The 22,277-nt window shown below is 36.7% G+C and overlaps 2 protein-coding genes across 9 annotated transcripts in view; one reads left to right on the forward strand and one right to left on the reverse strand.

The window, feature by feature from the left end:
• Positions 1-9,608, forward strand: part of LOC106869676 (ATP-dependent RNA helicase cgh-1) — a 35,920-nt gene extending 26,312 nt beyond the window's left edge. For all 3 annotated transcript variants that reach the window (XM_014915498.3, XM_014915497.3, XM_014915499.3), the window contains exons 9-11: positions 619-799; positions 3,444-3,597; positions 5,159-9,608. In XM_014915498.3, coding sequence (XP_014770984.1) covers positions 619-799; positions 3,444-3,597; positions 5,159-5,315 — 492 coding nt within the window. In that variant the 3' untranslated portion in view covers positions 5,316-9,608. The remainder of the gene's footprint in view (positions 1-618; positions 800-3,443; positions 3,598-5,158) is intronic.
• An 11,513-nt stretch (positions 9,609-21,121) lies between these two features.
• LOC106869674 (uncharacterized) overlaps positions 21,122-22,277 on the reverse strand; it is a 103,421-nt gene continuing 102,265 nt past the window's right edge. For 4 of the 6 annotated variants that reach the window (XR_001409429.3, XM_014915492.3, XM_014915493.3 and 1 more), the window contains one exon: positions 21,122-21,334. Coding sequence is in view for 1 of the 6 variants with exons in the window: in XM_014915492.3 (XP_014770978.2) it covers positions 21,201-21,334 (134 nt within the window). In the remaining 5 variants the exon portion in view is untranslated. The remainder of the gene's footprint in view (positions 21,335-22,277) is intronic. The other 2 variants (XR_016242029.1, XR_016242030.1) reach the window with 1 other exon arrangement.

Genomic DNA, 22,277 nt, shown 5'->3' on the forward strand with positions numbered 1-22,277 from the left:
GTACTGAAGTATAATGCTGGGCTAGATCTTGGAAATGGTGTGAAAATGCATCCCTGGTGGATCGTTCTTGGCAACAGTGAGATGCATGTGGAAGTTAGAGCTGAGTGGAATACTAATGAGGAAGGGAAGTGCTACTGAAAAGGTGTTTATGTGTGCTGCGATTTAGATGGGTGGAGCAACATGAAAGGCTGGGTAGAATGGTAATGAGAATGTTTCAATAAATAAGCAGAGCCTTCCTGAGAAGACATGGAGTTCCAAAGAATGATAGCAAGAGACAGTGATGGATGTTGTGAAGAGGAATCTGAGATGACTGGGGAGTAGGCTGAGGAAATATGAAAGTGAATGTAGAAGTTGAAGACTCAAGATATGGTCACAAGTGTCGGAGGAAATGAGAATTAGTGTAAAGAATAGGGGTGAAATTAAGAACTTGTGAAGCTTGCAAGGTGGGCCTCTTATAACAAGGAAAATGGCCTTAAAATACATGACAATATCCACTTGGATATTGTCATGAAAGGGTTACAGTATATTATTTGATGTATGTGTAGTGAATATTACATGTTACCAAATGGCTGTTTTCATTCTTCAGAAATTTATCCATTTTTATTTTTATGTAATCAGTTACAGATAAACCAGTCCATTATATTTTGTAATACGGCTCAAAGAGTAGAATTGTTAGCCAAAAAGATTACAGAACTTGGTTATTCTTGTTTCTATATTCATTCAAAAATGAATCAACAACACAGAAACAGAGTTTTTCATGATTTTCGTCAGGGCCTTTGCAGGAATCTTGTCTGCTCAGGTAAGTAATTTCATAAAAATATTGCCTTGGGCTTTTTCATTACCAATTTGCTTGAATCCTATTTCTTCCATTTTTCCAATCAGCTAACAGGAATCTTAATGAGTTCAATATGTTTGTCATTCTAATGTATATTGTATTCCCTGAAATTTTTTTTTCCAAACTACAAAGTTATCAAATATGCTTGTAATTGGTTTGGCAATCTCTCCTAAACTTGTTTCAAAAGCAATGGACATGTGTTGCACTCCTGTTTGGAGTGAAAGGCCCTGCGTGAGCATGTTATAACGGAAATGCAGGGTGTCGGTTAAAATTGCAGGGCTCGTGGGGTCGGAGCAAATCTGTCTTTTAACCTCATTTTGTCCTCATTGTATAATGTCTTTTGTGCCCCATTCAATGTTATCCTGTTTTAACATTTTTAATGAACTCATTCATTGTATATGACCCCCCCCCCCTATCATATTGTGCTGTCCCCTCTGTTCGTCTTTTTAGACAATAATAAAATCAATCTCTCCTAAACTTATCTAATTGCTCTATATAGATAAAAACCATCTTTCACTCTCTTTAATACTGTCGGGTTGCAACCTAAACACTTCAAAAATAATCTTATACTGACATCGGCTTTATCAGATGAAATTGCAAATCTGAAGGAAATGCTTGTACCTCACTGTCTAGTCATCAGCATGGCAGTAAAAGCCTTAGTTGCTACATATGCTGTTAATTTCTTGTCCCACAGACTCCAAATTACCAAAACTGCAGTGGTAGTTTTCGTTTACAGTTGTGAAATAGCTTTAACTGCTGGCCCTTGGCAAAAGCTCAAACCTTGCACTGGAATGCTGCTTCTGCCTACATGCAAAGCATAGACTGGCTAAGTTTCTTTCTACTGCTCCTGAATTGCTTACTCTGTTATCCCTACAATTGTCACCTTCTGATTCTTTACTCCCCAGAACTTCTTAGCTAAGTTTCTTTCTACTGCTCCTGAATTGCTTACTCTGTTATCCCTACAATTGTCACCTTCTGATTCTTTACTCCCCAGAACTTCTGGGGATTCTTCTGCTTTATGCAATCCATGGCCTACAGATATTCGATCTAACTAGGTCATGAGAATTACCCTTTAGCATCTAAACTGGCTAAATCCTGCCAAAATATCCTACCTGTTCAAGCCAGCTGGATTGGGGTCTTTCACTTTTCATTCATTTTTAAAATACACATCTTGAAGGTACAAGATAAAACCTGATTAATTCTCAAAAGTGAAATCGTAGTTGTGGCCATTTGTTGGAGGCACGTAAAAAGCATCTTTTGAGCCTCACAGAGGCAATAACAAATGACAGACCTTTTGACAATATGCTGTACTTGAGAAAACCCATCAAGCCAAGTGAAATTGTAGTCGTGGTAGATACTGGTGTTATGCAAAAGCACCCATTACTTTCTTGGAGTGGTTGGCATTAGGAAGGGCATCCAGCCATAGAAACTGTGCCAAATTGGACTTGAGTCTGGTGCAGCCCCTCAACTTACCAGCTCTGGTCAAATGAGCCCATGCCACTTTGGTCAAACTCAGATGTCCTACACAGCAGAAAAATGGGTTATTTGATGTTAACTACCTCAAATCAAATTAGACACTACTCCTGCTATACCAAGTTGGTGTAACTACCAGTTTTGTCAAAGCAAGTTCTAATGGTACTCACCTGGTAAACAAGATTAGTGGTTACTCCTGTTTGTGAGCCTGTAACTTTTTGTATTGGTTTAGACCTTTGACTTTAAATTTAATCTAACAAGTTATCACTCACACCAGTTCCTAAAATTCCAGGATTTTATTAAATTTGCTAATCACATTTACTAATTTATATTTCTTAATTATCTAGTTTACCTGTCATAGGTGATTAAATCACTTTTACATCTGTATGAGAGAATTCAAGTTGTCTTAATTTGATCGTAAATTGTCTGTAAACTTTGATGGCAAAGGATCTGGTCTATAGCAGTTTCACCAACTATATTGAATAGGTGGGGAAAATAGAACATCTCTTTGACTATATGGGGTGTAGCTTAGCTTTTTGCTTTTTTTTTTTTTTGTTTTGTTCAAAGCCTCACAAATATTCATTTAATATATTAAATTATAAATAAACCAATTTTAAGATGTGAAATTTTGACTCCTTTTTCGTAGGTAGTTTGTTGATGTTGTGATTTGGCACCTTGACTAAGTCAGTTGGGCTTTGGAGTGAGTCGTGGTGCTGAAACTTCACAATTTAAGCAGTACTTATGCTGCAGGATATCTTGCATTGTTCTATCCAATCTCTTCATAGCTTCATCCATCTCATTTATTGCATTATAGCTCACTAACTGGTTTGAACCCTTTAACATTTAAACCAGCTGTACTTGGCCCAAGTATTCCTATTTCATATTCAAACAGGCCAGATCCAACCTCACTCTTACCCTACAATATCATTCTAAAAATAAACTCAATCTCTAAACTATCAGATATTTAATTCAGAATGATGTGAATAAGCTTTCCATTTGACAAATTATTCTGAATGTTTGTGTATAGAAAGTTAATTTGCTAAAATGGTGCAATTATTTTGAATCTCTGAATTGTTGGGATGTCAGTTTACAAACTTGGATGTGATTTAAAATGGATTTAATTTCTTTCTTTCAGATTTGTTCACTAGAGGCATTGACATCCAGGCTGTGAATGTAGTAATAAACTTTGATTTTCCAAAATATTCAGAGACTTATTTACACAGAATTGGTAGATCTGGTAGATATGGCCATCTAGGTATTGCAATCAACCTAATTACATATGAAGACAGGTGAGTAATCTGTTAATGTTAGGTGCATATTAATGCTATCTTACATTCAAATTTTGATCTTTTTGTACACTGAGACCTTTTGGCTTACAGAAATTATTTTAACCATTTAGCATTTCAACTAGCCAAATCTGACCTAAAAATGAAGTCTCTTGAAGCTACAGGATAATGCATGATCAATTAAAAAAAAATTAATACATTTGACATATGAATGCTGAAGTAATGGCCAAAATTGTGATTTTGTTGTGGCTGTTGCAAATTAATTCAACTGTTAAGGTGCTAATATTTTTAGATGTGATGAGGAATTTCACTTCTCAGCATTGAATCTGATTTTTTATGTGAAATGTAATATTGCCAGTTGATGTTAGGTTTTAGTTTTAATATGTAGCCATTTAGCATTTAATCTGGCTTGAATATTCTGGTTTAGTCAAACCAACTGGATCTGACATATCACCTATCTGCAATGGCATTGTAAAAATAATCAAATCTTGAAGCTGAGATAATAAATGATTAATTACAAAATGGTGAATAAGCATTGCATTAGACAATAATATTGAATGCTAATGGATTGAGATGGTCTGTATATTCCAACTACCCAAATTTGAGTATATTGTGAATCACATAGAAACATATTGGTCTGCTACTCACCATTTTGTCTGGCTTTTTATGCTGGCATGGGTTGAACAGTTCATGGTCCAAGTCTTTATTGGAAACTGCTGTTCCCAATAAATAGGTTTAGACGCTAGAAGTCTTGTCTCTTTGGCTTGGTTTCTACAGCTGGATCCCCTTGTTGCCAACCGTTTTCTAATGGCACCAACACCGAGACAAGACCATAGGGACCTCATGAGGCCACTTTACTCTTGCTCAGTCACCAATCACTTTAGAGGATGGAAGGGGTGGGGGTCTTTCCTAATTACATTTACCTAACAAGGGTGAAGTAAGTCTAGAGGGTACTCTAACCAGCCTTGTGCTTTCACTTGGTTAATGTGATTGACAGTAAGCTAGGATGGGGGAAGGAGTAAGAACAGCACACTGTTAAAGTATACATAATGAACAGCAGGGTTGGGCATAGTAGGACTAGGTAGTGGGACAAGTAAAACTATCCAGATGAGTGTTAGATAGCAAGGTGTAATGTAGTTTGTTACAGTCTCGTACACATAGCAGGGTAAGGTGGTTGTTGGAGCATTGCAGGCGATGGGGTGAAGTGGGAGATGGTGTGAATATTAGTGGGAATGCTTACAGGCAGCACTTGTGGGGTGTAAGGGATGGAGGATAAAAGTAAGGGGTAGCAACAAATACAGGCCTAGCAGGATAGAAACGCGTCCCAGCCTATAAAACTACCTCCATGCGAGTTTCATTACAAATGGTTAGTCGTCTGCAGTTCCACATATACAATTATTTAGTAATGTTATGTTGCGGGACAAATCTGGAGTTGTTTTAGATTTTCTATTAAATTATTTACATTTTTGAAAAGACATACTGAAATTGTAAACCTTATTTAACCATTTCAGATAATACTTCGTTTTGTGTATTAGAGACACTGGAAATTTTTTTTATGTTTCAGATTCAATCTCTTCAAAGTGGAAGAAGAGCTAGGTACTGAAATCAAACCAATCCCGAAGATGATTGATAAAGCATTGTACGTTGCTGAATACCACATGGAAAAACCAGAAGATGGTCCTGAAGATGGCTGCAAACAGACTGGCCAAGTGTCAAAATAAAAATAAGGGCAGCATTGGCGTCTTGAGGAGAGAAATATATACATAGTTTCTACAGACTTATTTGCTGGGCCCAGGCTGTGTCTGGCAAAGAAAAGCACCAGTAAGTTTGGGTTGGGAGGGGGATATGTTCCTGTTGAATTTACTTTGAATTTATTTGTATTAACCTTGATAATCTTTGCATATGACATGCAGGACACAGATTCTACCTGGTGCTAGATAAGAAACTAACACCCAATGCCATTATACGACCTGTGTTAAGTTCTTCCAGGTTGCTGTAAGTACCTCCACATTTGGCTACATGTCTCAAAGTTCTGCAAGTCCAATCTTCCCCCACCATTTTTTTTTCCTTCTCAAACTGGAAGTTTTTGTTTTTTTTTAATTTAAAAGAATATATATTTCTCTGCTCTAATTGCCAAAACAAAAACTTTTTTCATGAACACCATTTAAACACTTCAGTGGGACTAAACTTCACATTTTATCTGGAAAATTGCTTGTTTTAGTCCTCATCATATCATTCATCTAAAAACTTTATATTTTCTCTTCCACATCCTGGTTTAAAAGTAAATATCAGTGTAACTGGGTTAGGTTATGTAGTTTGACTTGGGGAGATATTCTTCAAACAGCTGCTTTCCTTCAACTCCAACCAGTAAAATGCAACTGAAGTTGTGAAGTTCTACGCACAGTCTAGTTTACACATGGTTTTAAAATAGAAAACACGTCAAGCTAACAAATTTACTAAGCTTGCTTAACAAACTAATAGTTGGTAATCAAGATTCTGACGTGCACTCTAGGAGTTAAATGTTATATGCAAGTTGAACTTCTTCAAACCAAATATTTAATTTCAAAGCTACACTGTTTCTCAAAACATCTGATTCTCCCCAGCAGCTACAAAACTTCCATGAACAACTTCATCTTTTCTATCCCTCTTCCTTCTCCACAGTTACTCAGATAAAATGTTATAAAACTGTCAAAATGGAAATCTACATGCATAAGCATTTATTTAAGAAAAAAAAAATGGCTTAAGTTTTGACCTTGTAAATATCAGCCTTAAAGGTAAATGTGAAGTGCACATTCTGCTAGTTGGGTTTGTGCAAGGTGCTGAACGCAAAAGAATCCTAACATTACCTTTTACACTGCTTGCCTAATGTGCATACATTACCGGCAGAGCTTGTGTATTTTGTAAATTTCTATATTTTTGTATCGTGCTCACAGCTGTTGAATAGCACAGCTGGCGACTGAACAGTGGTTCCTTTTTTTAACTGTCGCCAAGATCTCGTCTTCTATACCTTGTGCAGCACGTGCTCAACATAACTGTATATACAATGTAAATAATGACCATCCCACTCAGAAAAAATGTTGTGCATACTCTGTCAGCACTGGCAGAATGTTTTTTTTCTAATGCTTTGGATTGACTCAATTCTGCTGGGTGAGTCTTATGTGCAGCTACTGCTGTTGACACTTGCTAAATAAAAATACAGGTACTGTAAAGACATTTGCTATTCAACTGCAATCTTCTGAGTGGGGCTTGGGATATAGGCAATAACCCAATGACTTGAAAATTTGAAATGCTGTTGACAAAACTGCAATTTTTTTTTTCCTTCCACCTCCTAAAAATGCTCATTGGATGTCTTGAAGAAGTCCTGAACCCACTCTGCCATATTTTTTTATTTTGAGAAATTCCTTTCTGGTCGTCACAAGCTAGTAAAAATAACTGAACTGAACCTCTTACCAAACTTTAGCTATATTGGGTTTTCATGGATTCTTACCAAATTAAAAGCAATGCAAGTTCAGCTAGATATAGACAAAACATATCACTTTTGATGTGATTAGTTCAGAGACAAAATGTTAAAAAAAGAAAAAAAAATTTTAAAGCTGCAACATTTCTCATAGCTTCATAATTGACAACAATTCAATGAGATTGAATTCATAAGTCTTTGTGACGACTTGCTCCTTGATTATGATCACTGAAAAAAATGCTATGTGATCGCTTTTTATTTAAATCTTTTTTTTTTAAAATTTTCTGTTACCTTTTGCAGTGGTAAAATCCAGAAAACTAAAATGTTTGCTCCAGCAATGAATGTTCACTCCATTGCTGAGGATCTTCAATTTTGGATATCTTCCATATCTGCTTTAATTGGAGTTATTTTGAATTTTGCTACAGTTGAGTTAAATTTCCATCATTCAGACTTTCAACTAAACATGAGTGAACACTTTTTTTTTTTTTTTTTTTTTTTTTTTCCTCCGATCCTTTTTAAAGATGCAACTTATAAGAGCCTCACTGCTTACAATAGTTTTAGAAAGTCATTTGAAATTTAAATATTTTAGCTATAATTATAAAAAGAATGGCACAGAACTGCTGGTTAGCTTTCCAGTGCCTTGAATTCTTTCCTCTTCTAAACAAGCCTTGATGTATTCCCCTTCACTCTTCCTTCCTCAGCTTGCTCTCATCAACAGAACTATGTACGACTTGCCTGGAATTAGACATGGTTCCTTGATAAACAGCCTTATGTGCTGGCAACTTTTTCAGAATTTAAAGTTGGGTATAGACTTTCAAAATTTCCATTTTTTGGAAGGGTGAAGAGGAATTATTTGTGAAGGCTTCAAAACCTCAATGCAATCCTGATTTCTTCACTTTTAGCCAATTAATCATGACTGTGATACTTTCTACTCATTTAGTAGCAACTTTACAGCTAAAAACTAAAGGTAAAAAGGCTAAATTTCATTTGCATCTTTGAATTTGATCTCCAGACTTGCCTTTAATGATAACGACCTCTGACTTGCTTAAACATTTTTGAAACTGATCAACTCTTCGGGACCAAATTGAACAATGGTGGTTTACTGTTGTATTATGGAGGCTGCTGTAGAATCTTAGAACCTTAAGTGTTTAAGGTTTTTAATGAAAAAATCTTTACTTCTGTAGGTTTTAAAAGGATGTTTCATAAAACCCCTTTAATTCTAATAAGTTAATTGATATTTGACAAGGATTTAGTCGTAGGTAAGATAAATTTTTTCTATTTGCAAAATAAAAATGTAGATAGCTCCAAGATTTCTCAGCAGCTTCCACACAATAGGAATGAATTCCATTCAATGCCGTTTTTTTTTAAACAGCTTTTAATGCCATTACCATAAAGTTTATCACTTACAGATTCATCTAAATTTCAGATGAGTGATTTTGTGTTGACCCATAAAAATAGCATTCAGGCTCCTCCCTGTTAACTTAATTTTTTTTTTAAGATACTGTTAATTTTTAATTTAGTCCCCAGTAAATATATCAGTCTTAATTTCATTTGAACCCAATTGTTACCCTTGAGAGGCAGGTTGTAACAAGGGGTCTTTAGCTTTTGTAATACTATTAATTTTTCCCCATTTGTTTAGATTAAGCTATTTGGTTAATTTATGGTAATGGTGTTTTTTTTTTTTCCTCCCCCCCTACAAGCTCTAATGAGAACCTAAAGCTGGCTTTAATGAAGTGCTTTAAGTTTCTAGGATTTGGCAAATGGACATTGGCTGTTTTTATTGGATGTAAAGATAAGCAAATGTAAACTTGTCAATCTATAACTGAAACTACAAATCTTATTTGGCCTAAAAATGTCATAGCTCCATGCAACTTACTCCTAAATCTTCTAAGCTGTAACCCAAGGTTAGGCTGTCCTGAATTGTTTTTAAAGTATTTTAATTCTGAAGTTTGGACATTCGATATAGTTTACTCTATGACTTTTTAGATCTCGAATAAGAGCTTAATATTTCTGTTTGGGATCTGCTTTCCTTTAACCAACCAACCAAGACTAGACCAATATTACAAACTTTAATGCGAAAAATAGAACCACAAACATTTAAAGCAGGTTTTCTGTAAGACCTCCCAAGAAATATTGACTCTCGTATAAGTGTTTGCCTTTTGTGCCTATTCTTTTGGAGGGGTGAACTGCTTCAAAATGATAAACCGTGTCTATTTTAAGCAGGTTTTTTTCTATTTATCACCACCTCCTCTTCATACATATTGAGTCTTGCAATGCCAACTGACCTTGGCATATCAAGACATTGTAATTCATTTCTAGAAACAAAAATTAATTTTTTTTTTTTTTTTTTTTCTACCTTTATTTGGTTGTGACAAAATAACATTTTGTATTAGTGATTAATTAGGGCAGTTTTATTTTCTTAGTTAATTTAGATCTGAAACTAAACTAAAATTCTTTCTTATCAAGGCTTCAAGCAACACTGGATAAAATACCAAAGACCTTCATTAAAATAATTTTGTTCTCAGCAATAAAAATTTAAAAAATCCTGCCTCAGAAATTGTCTTGTCCTCAATGTTTTTAAGATTTTCATTCAATGTTGAATGTTTTCTCTTTAAATGAGGGTACTACTTAACTGATTATGCTCTTCTTTTTAGTAATCAAATTAGTCTTAACTCTATTGCAATATACAAATTGTTAGGATGAGTGGCTATGTAGCTGTGTACTTACATAATTCTTTCTAGTTTTAACAGTTGATGCTGCTCCTTTGCCTTTGTTTTCAGACTCCTATATCTTTTAGTTCAACTTTTTATTTTTTTTTATTTTTAATTACAGATTTTTTTCTTCCTACCACCATGGGAAGAAATGAGTTGAAAAATCTTGACTCTACTCTACTCCTACCCTTTCATCGTGTGAAAGTGTTTCTTTAAACGTAATGGGCAGACACTAAATCTTTTTTTTTTCCTCCTGATAGTTGGAATTGGTAAAATACAGTTAAACATTGGACATTTATTTAACACTAAGTGAAGAGCAAAATGCTAATTTTGCATTAGTCACCCTAGCAGAAACACTGCTCTGTGTAGCTTACCTCTAATCATAAATATGTTTCTTCAAGTTGATTAGGTTACTCAGTCATTTCAGAAATTGCTCTTCATCCTTTTTATGGAAGCTCTCTATAGTCTGCAAGATGCAGACCTAATCTGTATTGATCTTACATACACATGTAGTTCTGTAAAAATACAGACAAATTAGAAACCTCTTTACAAATACATTTTTTCAATACATCCTTTCCAAAAGATGTTAGGATGTGATTTTGAGTAGCTAATTAAGCTATCTAGCATGTGATGTACCTGTGCAAAGGTATTACTTCATCAGCTTGAAGTAAACTGTTCAGTTTCAGAGCAGTAAAGTGAAAGACAGGCATTCAGATTACTGAGCGTGATGCTTCATCTTGATTTTAAAATAATCTTTTGCACCTTTCGAGATTTTTAAAAAATCAATTTCTTGCACCTTTTGAAATTTAAAAATAATTCCTTTTGATTGACATTGTAGGATAGGTGTAAAGTTTGAACCTAACAATATTTACTGGTTATGGTAGGTTCAGTGACTTGTTTACCAAATTCTGACATCTTTAAGTCGTTAACTAAAGATGTGTTGTATCTCTATTCATGTAAAGACTTCAAACAAATCTAAAACCTGTATAAAAATGACCAATTGCAATGACTTCTCTTCCATTTAACTTACTTTGGTATAGATCAGTAAAATAATTTCATTTTGATGACCTTTTCTACACATGAAGCCATTAACAGAAAGCTGATTGGTAGATTAACCCTTTAGTGTTCAGATTAATCAAATGTAATGCTTATTCAAATTGTTTCCAATTCCTGTTTTTTCCATGCTGGCATGGGTTTGACTGGGGACTGGCAAGCCAGGTGGCTGAACCAGGCTCCAATCTGATCTGGCAATGTTTCTACAGCTTGATTCCCTTCCGAAAGCCGACAACTCTGTGTAGTGGGTGCTTTTATGTGGCACTACTGTCAGGTAGCACTGGAATTGGCCAAATTTCGGTGGTGCTTTTTAAGTGCTACTGGTACAGGAGCCATATGGGGAGTGGGGGCTGGCATAATCATGCTATTGACTCTTAGCGTTATTTCAATGCAATTTTTTTTCTTTTTTTTTTTTCAGTGACATTTGTAAGGTAGGTGTGAGGCCAGATCTGACCAGTTTGAACATAAAACCAGTAGAATATTTAGGCTGGATATGACTAGTTTAAATGCTAAAGGGGGTTACTGATCTGATTTAATCCTAGGTTTTTTTCGTATGTTCCCCCTCCCATAGTTATTAATAGAAACCTGTAGTTTTTCTTTAGGCAAGGTTGATGGAGGAGGTCTGAGTTTTGTCACCTAACTTGATGCATAATTGTAAGATGTTAATTACAATTAACTGTTAGATATCAAAGTATTGTGGTTGGGTACAAGCACATCATGGATCAGTAGTTGGTAACTCTGTAATTCAGGGATCTCACTGTTGCACCTTGCTTGAGGGTTTGATGTGATAACTTTGAGTTAATAATTTGACCAGGGTTGGCTCCAAATTTTTCCATGTTTGTATGGTGTTAGCAGAAGTATTTCAACTGTGTCATCTTAGGTTCAGCTTATTCCTTCTCATGACTTCCTGTCTTGTGGGTTTCTTGGGATACCTAGCCGTCTTTACTCTCGCCCATATGCATCATCGCTTACATACTCTTTTACTTGCTGCAGTCAAATGACTGCAGCCATGCTGGAGCACCGCCTTTAGTCGAACAAATCGACCCCCAGAACTTATTCTTTGTAAGCCTAGTACGTATTCTATCGTTCTCTTTTGCCGAATTAAGTTATGGAGACATGAACACACCAGCATCAGTTGTCAAGCGATGTTGGGGAGGCAGACACACACATATAAATACCCGACGGGCTTCTTTCAGTTTCCGTCTCAAATTCACTCGAGGCTTTGGTTGGCCTGAGGCTATAGAAGTCACTTGCCCAAGGTGCCATGCAATGGTATTGAACCCAGAACCATGCGGTTGGTAAGCTAGCTACTTACCACACAGCCACTCCTGCACCTGTTGTGCAACATTTTTGTACACATTCTATCAACCCAGCTAATTTTTATAGATTGTTGGCATGGCTGTATGGTGAAGGTTTGCTTCAGAACCACAACCATGCCTACAGTTTATGAAAATAAGCTGGGTTGATGGAAAGTTTAATTTTGTGACAGAAGCACCACTTCACAAATTGCTCGTGGGGTCCAGTTCATTGTGTGAAAAATTGTTCGTTAACTTTCTATATGATAGCTGTGGATCTAGCAATAACCCCTTCGGTAAAACTAGCTGATAGAAACTGAAACCTGTGGTAAATGTGTGCATATGAGGTGGGGTACTGAAAAGTTCCTGGCATTGAGTGGAGGGGGTATTGTAAAAGACCTGGTTGGAGGCCCAACCTACTGAGTTCTTTTCCGGGGCTTCGAAAAACTGTATGACTAGTGCAATAAGTCTGAGAGGGGAATATGTTGAATAAAATCATAATTGATTGTCTTGTATTTTCTTTTACCCAAAGCCAGGAACTTTTCAGCACCCCCTTTGTATGTTTGATTTTACCTGGTCTTTGTGTTTAGCTTCTGTAAACAAAACAGCCTTGTTATTAAATATAGGTGGTGTCATGCTTACTGTCCTGTATGTCAGGGCTTCTTTACATGTTGCATGATCTTAGTCTTGGGTATTTTGTTCGATAGACTTGAGAAGGGCATCTGACAGTAGAAAATTTTGCCTCAAAGAATTCCTGACTCGTGCAAGCATGATAAAATGGTGATGCTGTAATCATTTGTTACTTTCAAACATTGTTTATCTGACGTCTCTACTTCTTTCCTGAGCATCTTTATCTCTTTGGTTACTGATGAAACTATTGAGCTACTCATTAAGACTGACGCCCCCCCCCCCCCCTCTTGTAACATTGATTATCCAAAAGTGGTGAGATGGCAGAAATGTTAGTAGCATTTCATGTCTTTATATTCTGAGTTCAAATTCCACTGAGGCCGACTTTGCCTTTCAGGGTTGATAAATTAAGTACCAGTTATGTACTGGGGTTGGTCTAATCGACTGCCCCCCCTCCCCTTGTGCCTAGAGTAGAAAAGAATATTGGTTATCCGAGTCACTTATGTATAACCCATTTTGCTGGCTGTTTCCAGCATCTCTATCCCTGATGGTTTGGCCATTTTTGATTGTAGAACTGTGCCTGCAGTTGGGTTCACTACTCTTCCTCTTTGTTCCCAAAATTCTTGGACTGAAAATTTTACTAGCTTTTCCTTTTTTTAACTGCAGTGAAAGCAGATGTATTGCTTTTGTAAACAAACTTTTCATTAATAATGTCTCAATTCATACCAAATGTTTTGCAGTCCAGAATACCTCAAATACATTGCAGAAAACTAGCAAACACATTTTCTGTCCTTGTTGTATAGTTGTCTATGAATTCTTATCCTCATGGCTGGAGATGAGGGTGGGAGTTCTAGGATGTCCATTTGTCTTCAACCTCTTCTGATGAGGCCTGAGTATTTTCCAAGCCAATTTACTGTTGTGATTGATTCCTTTAACCTTCCTCTCTTCACATACTAGAAGGAATTATTCTTGGAGTTATCTACTTCCCAAGGCCGCTGGGCCCAAATTTCCTACCCTAATTGACATCTAGCTACTTACTACTGTTCTTTGTCTCCCCACCATTTCATTTTCTGCAGGCTGTCTTTGTAGCTTTGTCTATACTATTATTCCATTTGGCTGGAGACTTGGTCTACCATAACTCCTGGCAACCAAGTCAAGAGAGTATATTGTTGCTTCCTTTCTAAATCCTGCTACATTTCATCCACAAGGAATTTCTGGTCCTCCTAAGTCATCTTGGTATATTATAAGTTAACCTACCTCACTCCGTTTTCTTTTGCTCTCTCTCTTTACTCTTTTACTTGTTTCAGTCATTTGACTGTGGCCATGCTGGAGCACCGCCTTTAGTTGAGCAAATCAACCCAGGGACTTATTCTTTGTAAGCTCAGTACTTATTCTGTCGGTCTCTTTTGCCGAACTGTTAAGTTACGGGGACATAAACACACCAGCATTGGTTGTCAAGCAATGCTAGGGGGACAAACACATATACATATATATGACAGGCTTCTTTCAGTTTCCATCTACCAAATCCACTAACAAGGCTTTGGAAGGCCCGAAGCTATAGTAGAAGACACTTGCCCAAGATGCCACACATTGGGACTGAACCCGGAACCATGTGGTTGGTAAGCAAGCTACTTACCACACAGCCACTCTTGTGCCTATCTTGCTGTACATTTTGGTCTAAAAAATTTGACTTGTATGCTGCTAGAAAATACAGTATCTGGTCTGTGGATCATGGGTTGTCTCAAACTCCCAGTTGCCTATATTATAGGCCCCTATTTCTAATCTAGGAACCTTTTTTTGAATCTGTCAGATATCTTTCAGCTTCCATACCTTCCTTCTCTATATTGTCTTTTGTTTCTGGGCCTGTCTGGCTCTTATTTTGGTGTTACTAATCACTACTTTATGGTGAGTGGAAATCTTTTCAGTGAAGACGACTCAATAGTACTAAGTATCTGTCCTGTTTTACTGTTGAATATGAAATCTGATTTGTTTGTTCACCTGATTGGTAAGCAAACAGGTTGCCAGCCGGTTTCCTAAAGTTAGGTCACAAAACTACAAGAGCCTTTTCTTCATTGCATGTCTCATAGTCTTTATTTACATCATATTTACCATTACAGTCTCATTCAACATAATGAGCCTGCCGTTTTCCATTACCAAGGTAGGTATTGTTCAGAAGTTGCTTATGACTAGCCTCAGCTGGTCATAAACAACATTGTTAAATACATTGACTTCAGTTATTTCAGCCATTTCTCCACTCAACATTTTGTACCTGTGAGGAATCTAGTAAAGGCTCCCCTTCATCTTACATCTTGTTCACAACTCATATTTATGTTTCTGTTCTCACAACCTTTCCAGATCTACTTTTCATTGTGCCAACATTAGTGTGAGCTCTGAAGTATTTTACCTGATAGAAAGAGGAATTTCCAGTGATGGGTAGATTATTTGGTGTCTATTTTTTTTGCATCTGAAAAAGTTGGTGAGATCATTTGATGACTCATGTGGGGACAAATGTCCCCACCTACTCCACTATCATGTGCAGCATTAACATAACCATTAGCTGTTTGGGATTTTCATTAGATCTATGTTTTGTGAGGTGGTTTTACAGCTGGATGTGCCCTTCTTCCTGCAAACCACTTTACAACATGTACCAGGTAGATTTTATTATGTTCCCCTCCCCTGCTTCCACTGGATAAGTCTGACAATTGAACTATACTCTAGATTGTATCAGCGTTTGAGTTGTTGAGCTGAATAGGTTGCTTTTACTGCTGTTTGGGAAAGCCACATTTCACCCAACACACATCATCATCGTTTAACGTCCGCTTTCCATGCTAGCATGGGTTGGACGATTTGACTGAGGACTGGTGAAACCGGATGGCAACACCAGGCTCCAATCTAAATTTGGCAGAGTTTCTACGGCTGGATGCCCTTCCTAACACAAGTACATATATAAAGTGACAACAAAGCTGTTAACTTGGGTTTGGTTAACTTTTGATATATTTTTTAGTGAATGTCAATGTGTTTAGTCATTTAACTCCTTGGGTTGTTTTGTTGTTTACAATTTACTTTATCTTGTTAGAAATATTTCCAAAAGCATTCTAACTTGTGATTCATTCAGTTTTTTTTTCTTTTCTCAGTCTTTTTCTTTCCAAAAGCAACAGCATATTTGGCTACTATTTTTAGTCAGTCAGGTGACCATCAACCTTTTAACATTTAAATTGGCCATTTCCAGCCCAAATATTGTAGCTGCTTTATGTCAAAACTGGTCTCTCACACCTACCCTACAATGTCCTTCTAAAAATAAACAATCACATCTTTGAAATCTTAAAGCTATGAGATAATGCATGATTAATACCCATGCATACCAGCCTTCCTTCTCCATGCCACCGATGTTATCCAAGGGAAAGGCAAAGGCCGATACAGCTTGGCACCAGTGATGTCGCAACTGATTTCCACAGATGAATGAACTGGAGCAACGTGAAATAAAGTGTCTTGCTCAAGAACACAACACACAGCCTGGTCTCGGAATTGAACTCACTACCTCATCATTGTGAACCCAACACTCTAAACACTGAGCCAAGAGCAAGGGTAGTTAGAAATGGCAAGAGTATATGGGGAAATGAAGGATGGTTAGAGAAGGAGAATGGGTGAGGAGGCATAATACAATAAACCCAATGGAAGTGTGACCAAAGACAACTGACCCCCACCTCTGAATCCTTTCAGTTGGAAATCTAGTGTTAAAATTGTTTTAAAGTCAACATCCACAGTTTGCTTTCATTCCAGAGTATACTCTCATGCATTTGGTCAACATTGTTTCACTTTACTTTTTTTTTTTTCTGTTCCTAATTAAGGAAATGAAGGACACGTGCATTTCTAAGCAATACCAGTAACATATTTTTCTGCAATATATGGATAATTTATCCTGATCACACTATTTATAGCATTACCACGCGTTTGAGAAATAAATTTATTTCTATATCTTACAATACATCTCAACGCTTCTAAAAACAAACTTTGTTTACTTTCATCGTAAAGTTGAATTTGAAAATTATTCTCATTAGATGAGCAGCTTTCATATCAGCCTGAAAGATATCCTCCTGCTTCTCCTCGTCATCGTTTTAATCTCTTTTACTTGTTTGTCATTTGATTGCAGCCATGCTGGAGCACCATCTTTAGTCAAACAAATCAACCCCAGGACTTATTCTTTGTAAGCCTAGTATTTATTTTAGCGGTCTTTGGTGTTTTTTATGTGCCACCTGCATGGGAGCCAGTCCAGCGGCACTGGCAACGACCTCGCTCGAATGATTTTCTAATGTGCCACCAGCACAAGTGCTAGAAGGCAACGCTGGTAATGATTACGCTCAAATGGTGCTATTTACGAGCCACTAACACGGAAGCCAGACAGCTGCTCTGGCAATGAACATGCTCGACAGTGCTGTTAGTGCTCCACTGGCGTGGTGACCAGTCATCGAGTATGGTTCAATTACGATTTCACTTGCCCCAGCAGGTCTTCGCAAGCAGAGTTTAGTGTCCAATGAAGGAGAGGTTGGCATGGGTGCCAGTCGTCGGATTCACGACAAGCTTCTTTCAGTTTCCATCTACCAAATCCACACACAAGGCTTTGGTTGGCCTGACGCTATAGTAGAAGACACTTGCACAAGGTGCCATGTAGTAGGACTGAACCTGGAACCATGTTGTTGGTAAGCAAGCTACTTACCACACAGCCACTCCTGTGCCTGCAATACTTTCCCATGCTTGCATGGGTTGGATGTAATAAGCTGACACACATTTTGTACAGCTGAATGCCCTTCCTGTCACCAACCGCCACCTGTTTCCCAGGGCCAAGCATGGTTTTCATGGGAGACTGGAAACAAACAACTTCAATGTTTACAATTATCACGATGCCTAGACAAGGGTACAGATACACACATAAGATTCTTTCAGTTTCTGTCTAGCAAATTCAATTACAAGCCTTTGGTCAGCTCAAAGCTGTAGTAGAAGACACTTGCTCAAAGTGCTGCACTGTGGGACTGAACCTAAAACCACATATTTAGGAAGCAAGCTTCTTAAGTACATAGCCACATCTGTGCCCATCTATTCATATGCAAACAGTTAGTAATTATTTGTGGTCTTAAATATTACTCACGTATTTGCATATTTTTGATGAAAGATCGAGACCTCTGGAGATATGCTGTGATTGAGAAGACTCAGCAAGGAAAGTGAGATCACAGCCATAGCCTACACCAGTGTCGCATAAGCACATAACCAGCCCTTTGTACTTAAAAAGTACCTTTGAAATCATCAGGTGACATTCCATGCTTAAGTCAAGTAAATCAAAATCAAATCAAATCAAATGGAAATTGTAGTTGTGGCACGCAATAAGCACCATTCATGCGTGGGTCACCTGACTGGCTCCCTGTGCCGGTGGAATGTAAAAAGCAACATCCGAACATGGTCAATGCCAGCCCCCATTGCCCCGACTGGCTCCTGTGCTGGTGGCACGTAAAAAGCACCCTCCAAACATAGCTGATGCCAGTGCCTCCTGACTGGCTCCCATGCCAATGGCACGTAAAAAGCACCCATTACACTCTCAGAGTGGTTGGCGTTAGGAAGGGCATTCAGCTGTAGAAACATTGCCAGATCAGGTTGGAACCTGGTGTGGCCTCCTGGCTTGCTGGTCCCCAGTCAAACCGTCCAACCCATGCCAGCATGGAAAATGGACGTTAAACGATAATGATGAAGGGTTAAAGGTGCTGAGCTAGCAGAATCATTAGCATGCCAGACGAAATGCTTAGTGGTATTTCACCCATGCTTATATTCGGAGCTCAAATTCTGCTGAGGTTGACTTTGCCTTCCTTTCAGATAAAATAAGTACCAGTTGAGTATAGGGGTTGATATAATTGACTTAACTATTCCTGGGTAAGGATATAAAAACTGTCCCCTTCTGCCAAGCCATATTGAACCAGTGTGGCAGGGTAGACTCATCAAACCAGTATGATCTCGAGCTTCCACATTGGACTGTGGTTAAGGAGAACATGCTGATGCCTTCCTCCTGCCGTGTACTGAACATAGGCAACTGATCCAATCCACTCAAAGGGTTAACAGACAATGCATAAAAGAAAACAGTTAAGAACAAACAAAAATGACAAAAGAACAGTATTTTCATTTCTTTGTTTTTTTTCTTTTTTTAGATTATTTTTCTTTCTTTCTTTTATTCATTCCATGAGAGAAAAAAAAAATTTTAGGTATTTGTTCATATTGCTACTGTTTAGGAGATGTATTTTCTCTCCCGCTTCTTTTTTTTTTTTTTTATTTAATGGATCTGCTTCTTAAAAGATTTTTGCCAGAACAAGTTTGGAGATAGAATTGTTAAAAAAAAAATTTTTTTTTCTTTTAAAAAACCCAAAAAAACAAATAGAACCTTCTTGAAAAATCTACACAGGAGATGACAATAGTGACTTTCAGGGGGTTGATCAAGATATTATTTTTAGCAGAAATGTTTGATAAATTTTCAAGCTTTCTAAATGTTCTGGGTTTTGTATGGACATGGTGACGGGGAATAAAATGCTTTTAAAAATATTATAGTTGTTGATTAAAAATGACAATGGGGTTGTTGCTATGAATTGATGAGATATATGCTGGTAATAATAACTCAATCATTTCCTTTTTGTCTTTAGATTATGTTTTTTTTTGTTTCTTATATAACGTACATATTCTAGTTTACACTACAAAGGGAGAAGATGAAATAAAGAACTGAACTTACTCAAATAAAACTTTGAAAATCTGATAAATATGTTAGAAAACTTGTTTTTCTATTTTGAAATTACTCCCAACTCCTTAATTGTGTGTTTATTCATATGGAAGAAGCAGGGGATTCATTTCATTGTGAGAAATTCTGTGAATCACCAGAACTTCTGAGCGTGTATGCATGCATACACACACACACCGACTTGCTGCTTTTCAAGGAGATATGTCTTGTAATCACCTGAAGAGACACATCTACACCGACAACTACTTCTAAACCAGTTGTTCAGTATCCCACCTGTGAGGGATCAATGTTAGATGAGTTGAAAAAATTGTAGTGATTACTAAACATTCTCATATTTCCCATCTATCTCTCTCATTAATCAAATATCTACATACATACATTATATATATATATATATATATATATACATACATACATACATACACACACTATACGCATGGTGGTTCAAAATTGTACGGAAAACTAGACACAGACAGATGAGGGAACAACGAACAAGGTGTATTAATTTGACGCTCAGGAAAAATGGAAGAGTCTTTGACGTTTCGAGCCTATGCTCTTCTACATACATATATATATGTATATATATATTATACATACGCAAAATTTAAACTATTGTTTCACTTAACCAATGCTAGAAAATGAAATTCCAATAGAATTTATTCTTTCTTAATTATTCCTATTAGTTAGGTTGTAATCGACATAATAGTGTCGACCAAATCCAGTCCTGCCCCACTCAAAACCCAGTAACATTAAGGCACATATACACACACAAACACATATTAAGATGTTAACACTGCCTTAGTATCACACATAATGCATGCATGTGCATGCACGATGCACACTTATAGAAACATGTATAAAAGTCTCCCCTTGCTTAGTACAAAAGCAGACATACGTTTCGGGAATTTTTTAATCTGTTAGTTTCCTACATACAAATCGGGCATTCTACCAGTATTTACTAGCATGTAGACAAATTCTGTGCAATAATTCATTGTGAAGAAATTAAATTTGAGAAAGAAGAGTTAAAAAGAGGGAAGTAAGAAAGAAGGAAAAGACAAAAAAAAACTTAATGCTGTCTCTCCCTAATGCTAAGTAGACTAAAACAAGATTCAAGATGCATTTTCATTTTGACAAAAATCCTTTTCAGAAAAATTATTGGCCTTGGTGGTAGGTGGTTAAACAAAAAAATTCAAGTATCATTTCTTGTTAAGTTTCTTATTTATATATATATATATATATATATTATATTTTTTCTTTTCCATATTTTAATCTAAATCTGAATATTTTGGAATTTTCAAAGATTTTCTTAGGGGAATTTTTATGAAGGTAACCTTAGAGTTCTTTTCTTTCTGTATGTTGTGCATGTATATGTGTTTGCATGGGGGGAGGGAGGGGAAAGGGGAAAACAAGAGATAGAGAGAGAAATTTCCATGTGTTCTAGCCCTGAGATCCTTTGCTCTCCAAACTTTATAATTATTATTAATTATAATTATAATTATTATTTAAAAAAAAAAAAGAAATGTAGTGCAAATAGTCATGTGATTAGATGTTGGCAGAACCAACAATCTAGTGAAAATCTGTTCTACAAGCTGAAATGATTTCTACTTCATTGTGATAATTTTTTTTTTTTTCATTTAAAGTATTATTTTTTACTTATTTATTTTACTTTTACCCCTCCTCCCCAGAAACTGAGAGGTTTACATGGTGAAAATGTTGTCCACTGGTTCCCATGAGTTGTAACGATTGCTGTAACCTTTCCATTTGACCAAAACCTCTTGATGACCTTTTTGCACACGTTTCTTTAAGACTTTCTCTACGATAAAAACTTCACCTGGAAAGAGATGAAATACAGAAAGAACACAAGCGTTATTAATGAATCGACAGATTCTCACAGCAGTGTCATTGGTAGCTGTGGTTAGAATAGCAGAGGATTGGTAGAGAGAAAATGGTTAAACAGAGAAACAAACTAGTTGGAGCAAAGAGGGGGAGTATGTGAGAGAGAGAGAGAGAGAATGGTAGTCGTAGGATGGGAGTAGTTGGGGTAAAGAAGAGATAGGAATGTTTACAATAAGGTGTAATAGATTGATGAGTGGTTCCAATGACGCCTGACAGAAAGAGACGGAAGCAGTTTAATCATTTGATGTTAAGCTGTCCCAAATATAAGATCATTTTAATCGGTTTAAATTTAAATAGATAATATAAGGTATTATAGATCGTTGGAGGAGAGATCTGCTCATCAGGAGTGGGAGTGGACACATGTGTTACGATCACAGTCAGGTTTCACCCATGTCTTATGGTTGAGTAGTTAGCAATAAGAAGGCAGGACAAGCAACTGTTGAAGACAATTACTCCAGCAAAGCCTGTCCCACCCATGCTGCTAAGCTGTGAAAAACATAAAAAAAAACAATGAATTAAAATAAAACCCCTTTGTAGTCTTTGCATTTGATCTAAACCCTTGTGGCAAATAAAAGAATTGTTATTTAGGCCTGCAGCTGGGAGAATTGATAAAATGCCTTTGAGTTAGCGTTTAGCTTTGTAGCTTTCTGTGTTGGTTTCAAATCCTGTGAAAGTCAAACTTGCCTTTTATGAGTTCTGGATCAATAGAATATTGGTACTAATCAAACAAAGAGATCAATATAATCAATATAATCAACCTTGTGCCCTTGTGGAGAAATTAGAATCATTATCACTATCGTTAATAGGGTTGGGTCCTTGCACAATTTACAGTGAGTGATGACAAAATGCAGTCAAGTATAGTTAAATCTATTTACGCA

The sequence above is a fragment of the Octopus bimaculoides genome, chromosome 5, assembly GCF_046866305.1.
Source record: "Octopus bimaculoides isolate indiv1 chromosome 5, ASM4686630v1, whole genome shotgun sequence".
In the NCBI taxonomy this organism is placed as follows: Eukaryota; Metazoa; Mollusca; class Cephalopoda; order Octopoda; family Octopodidae; genus Octopus; species Octopus bimaculoides.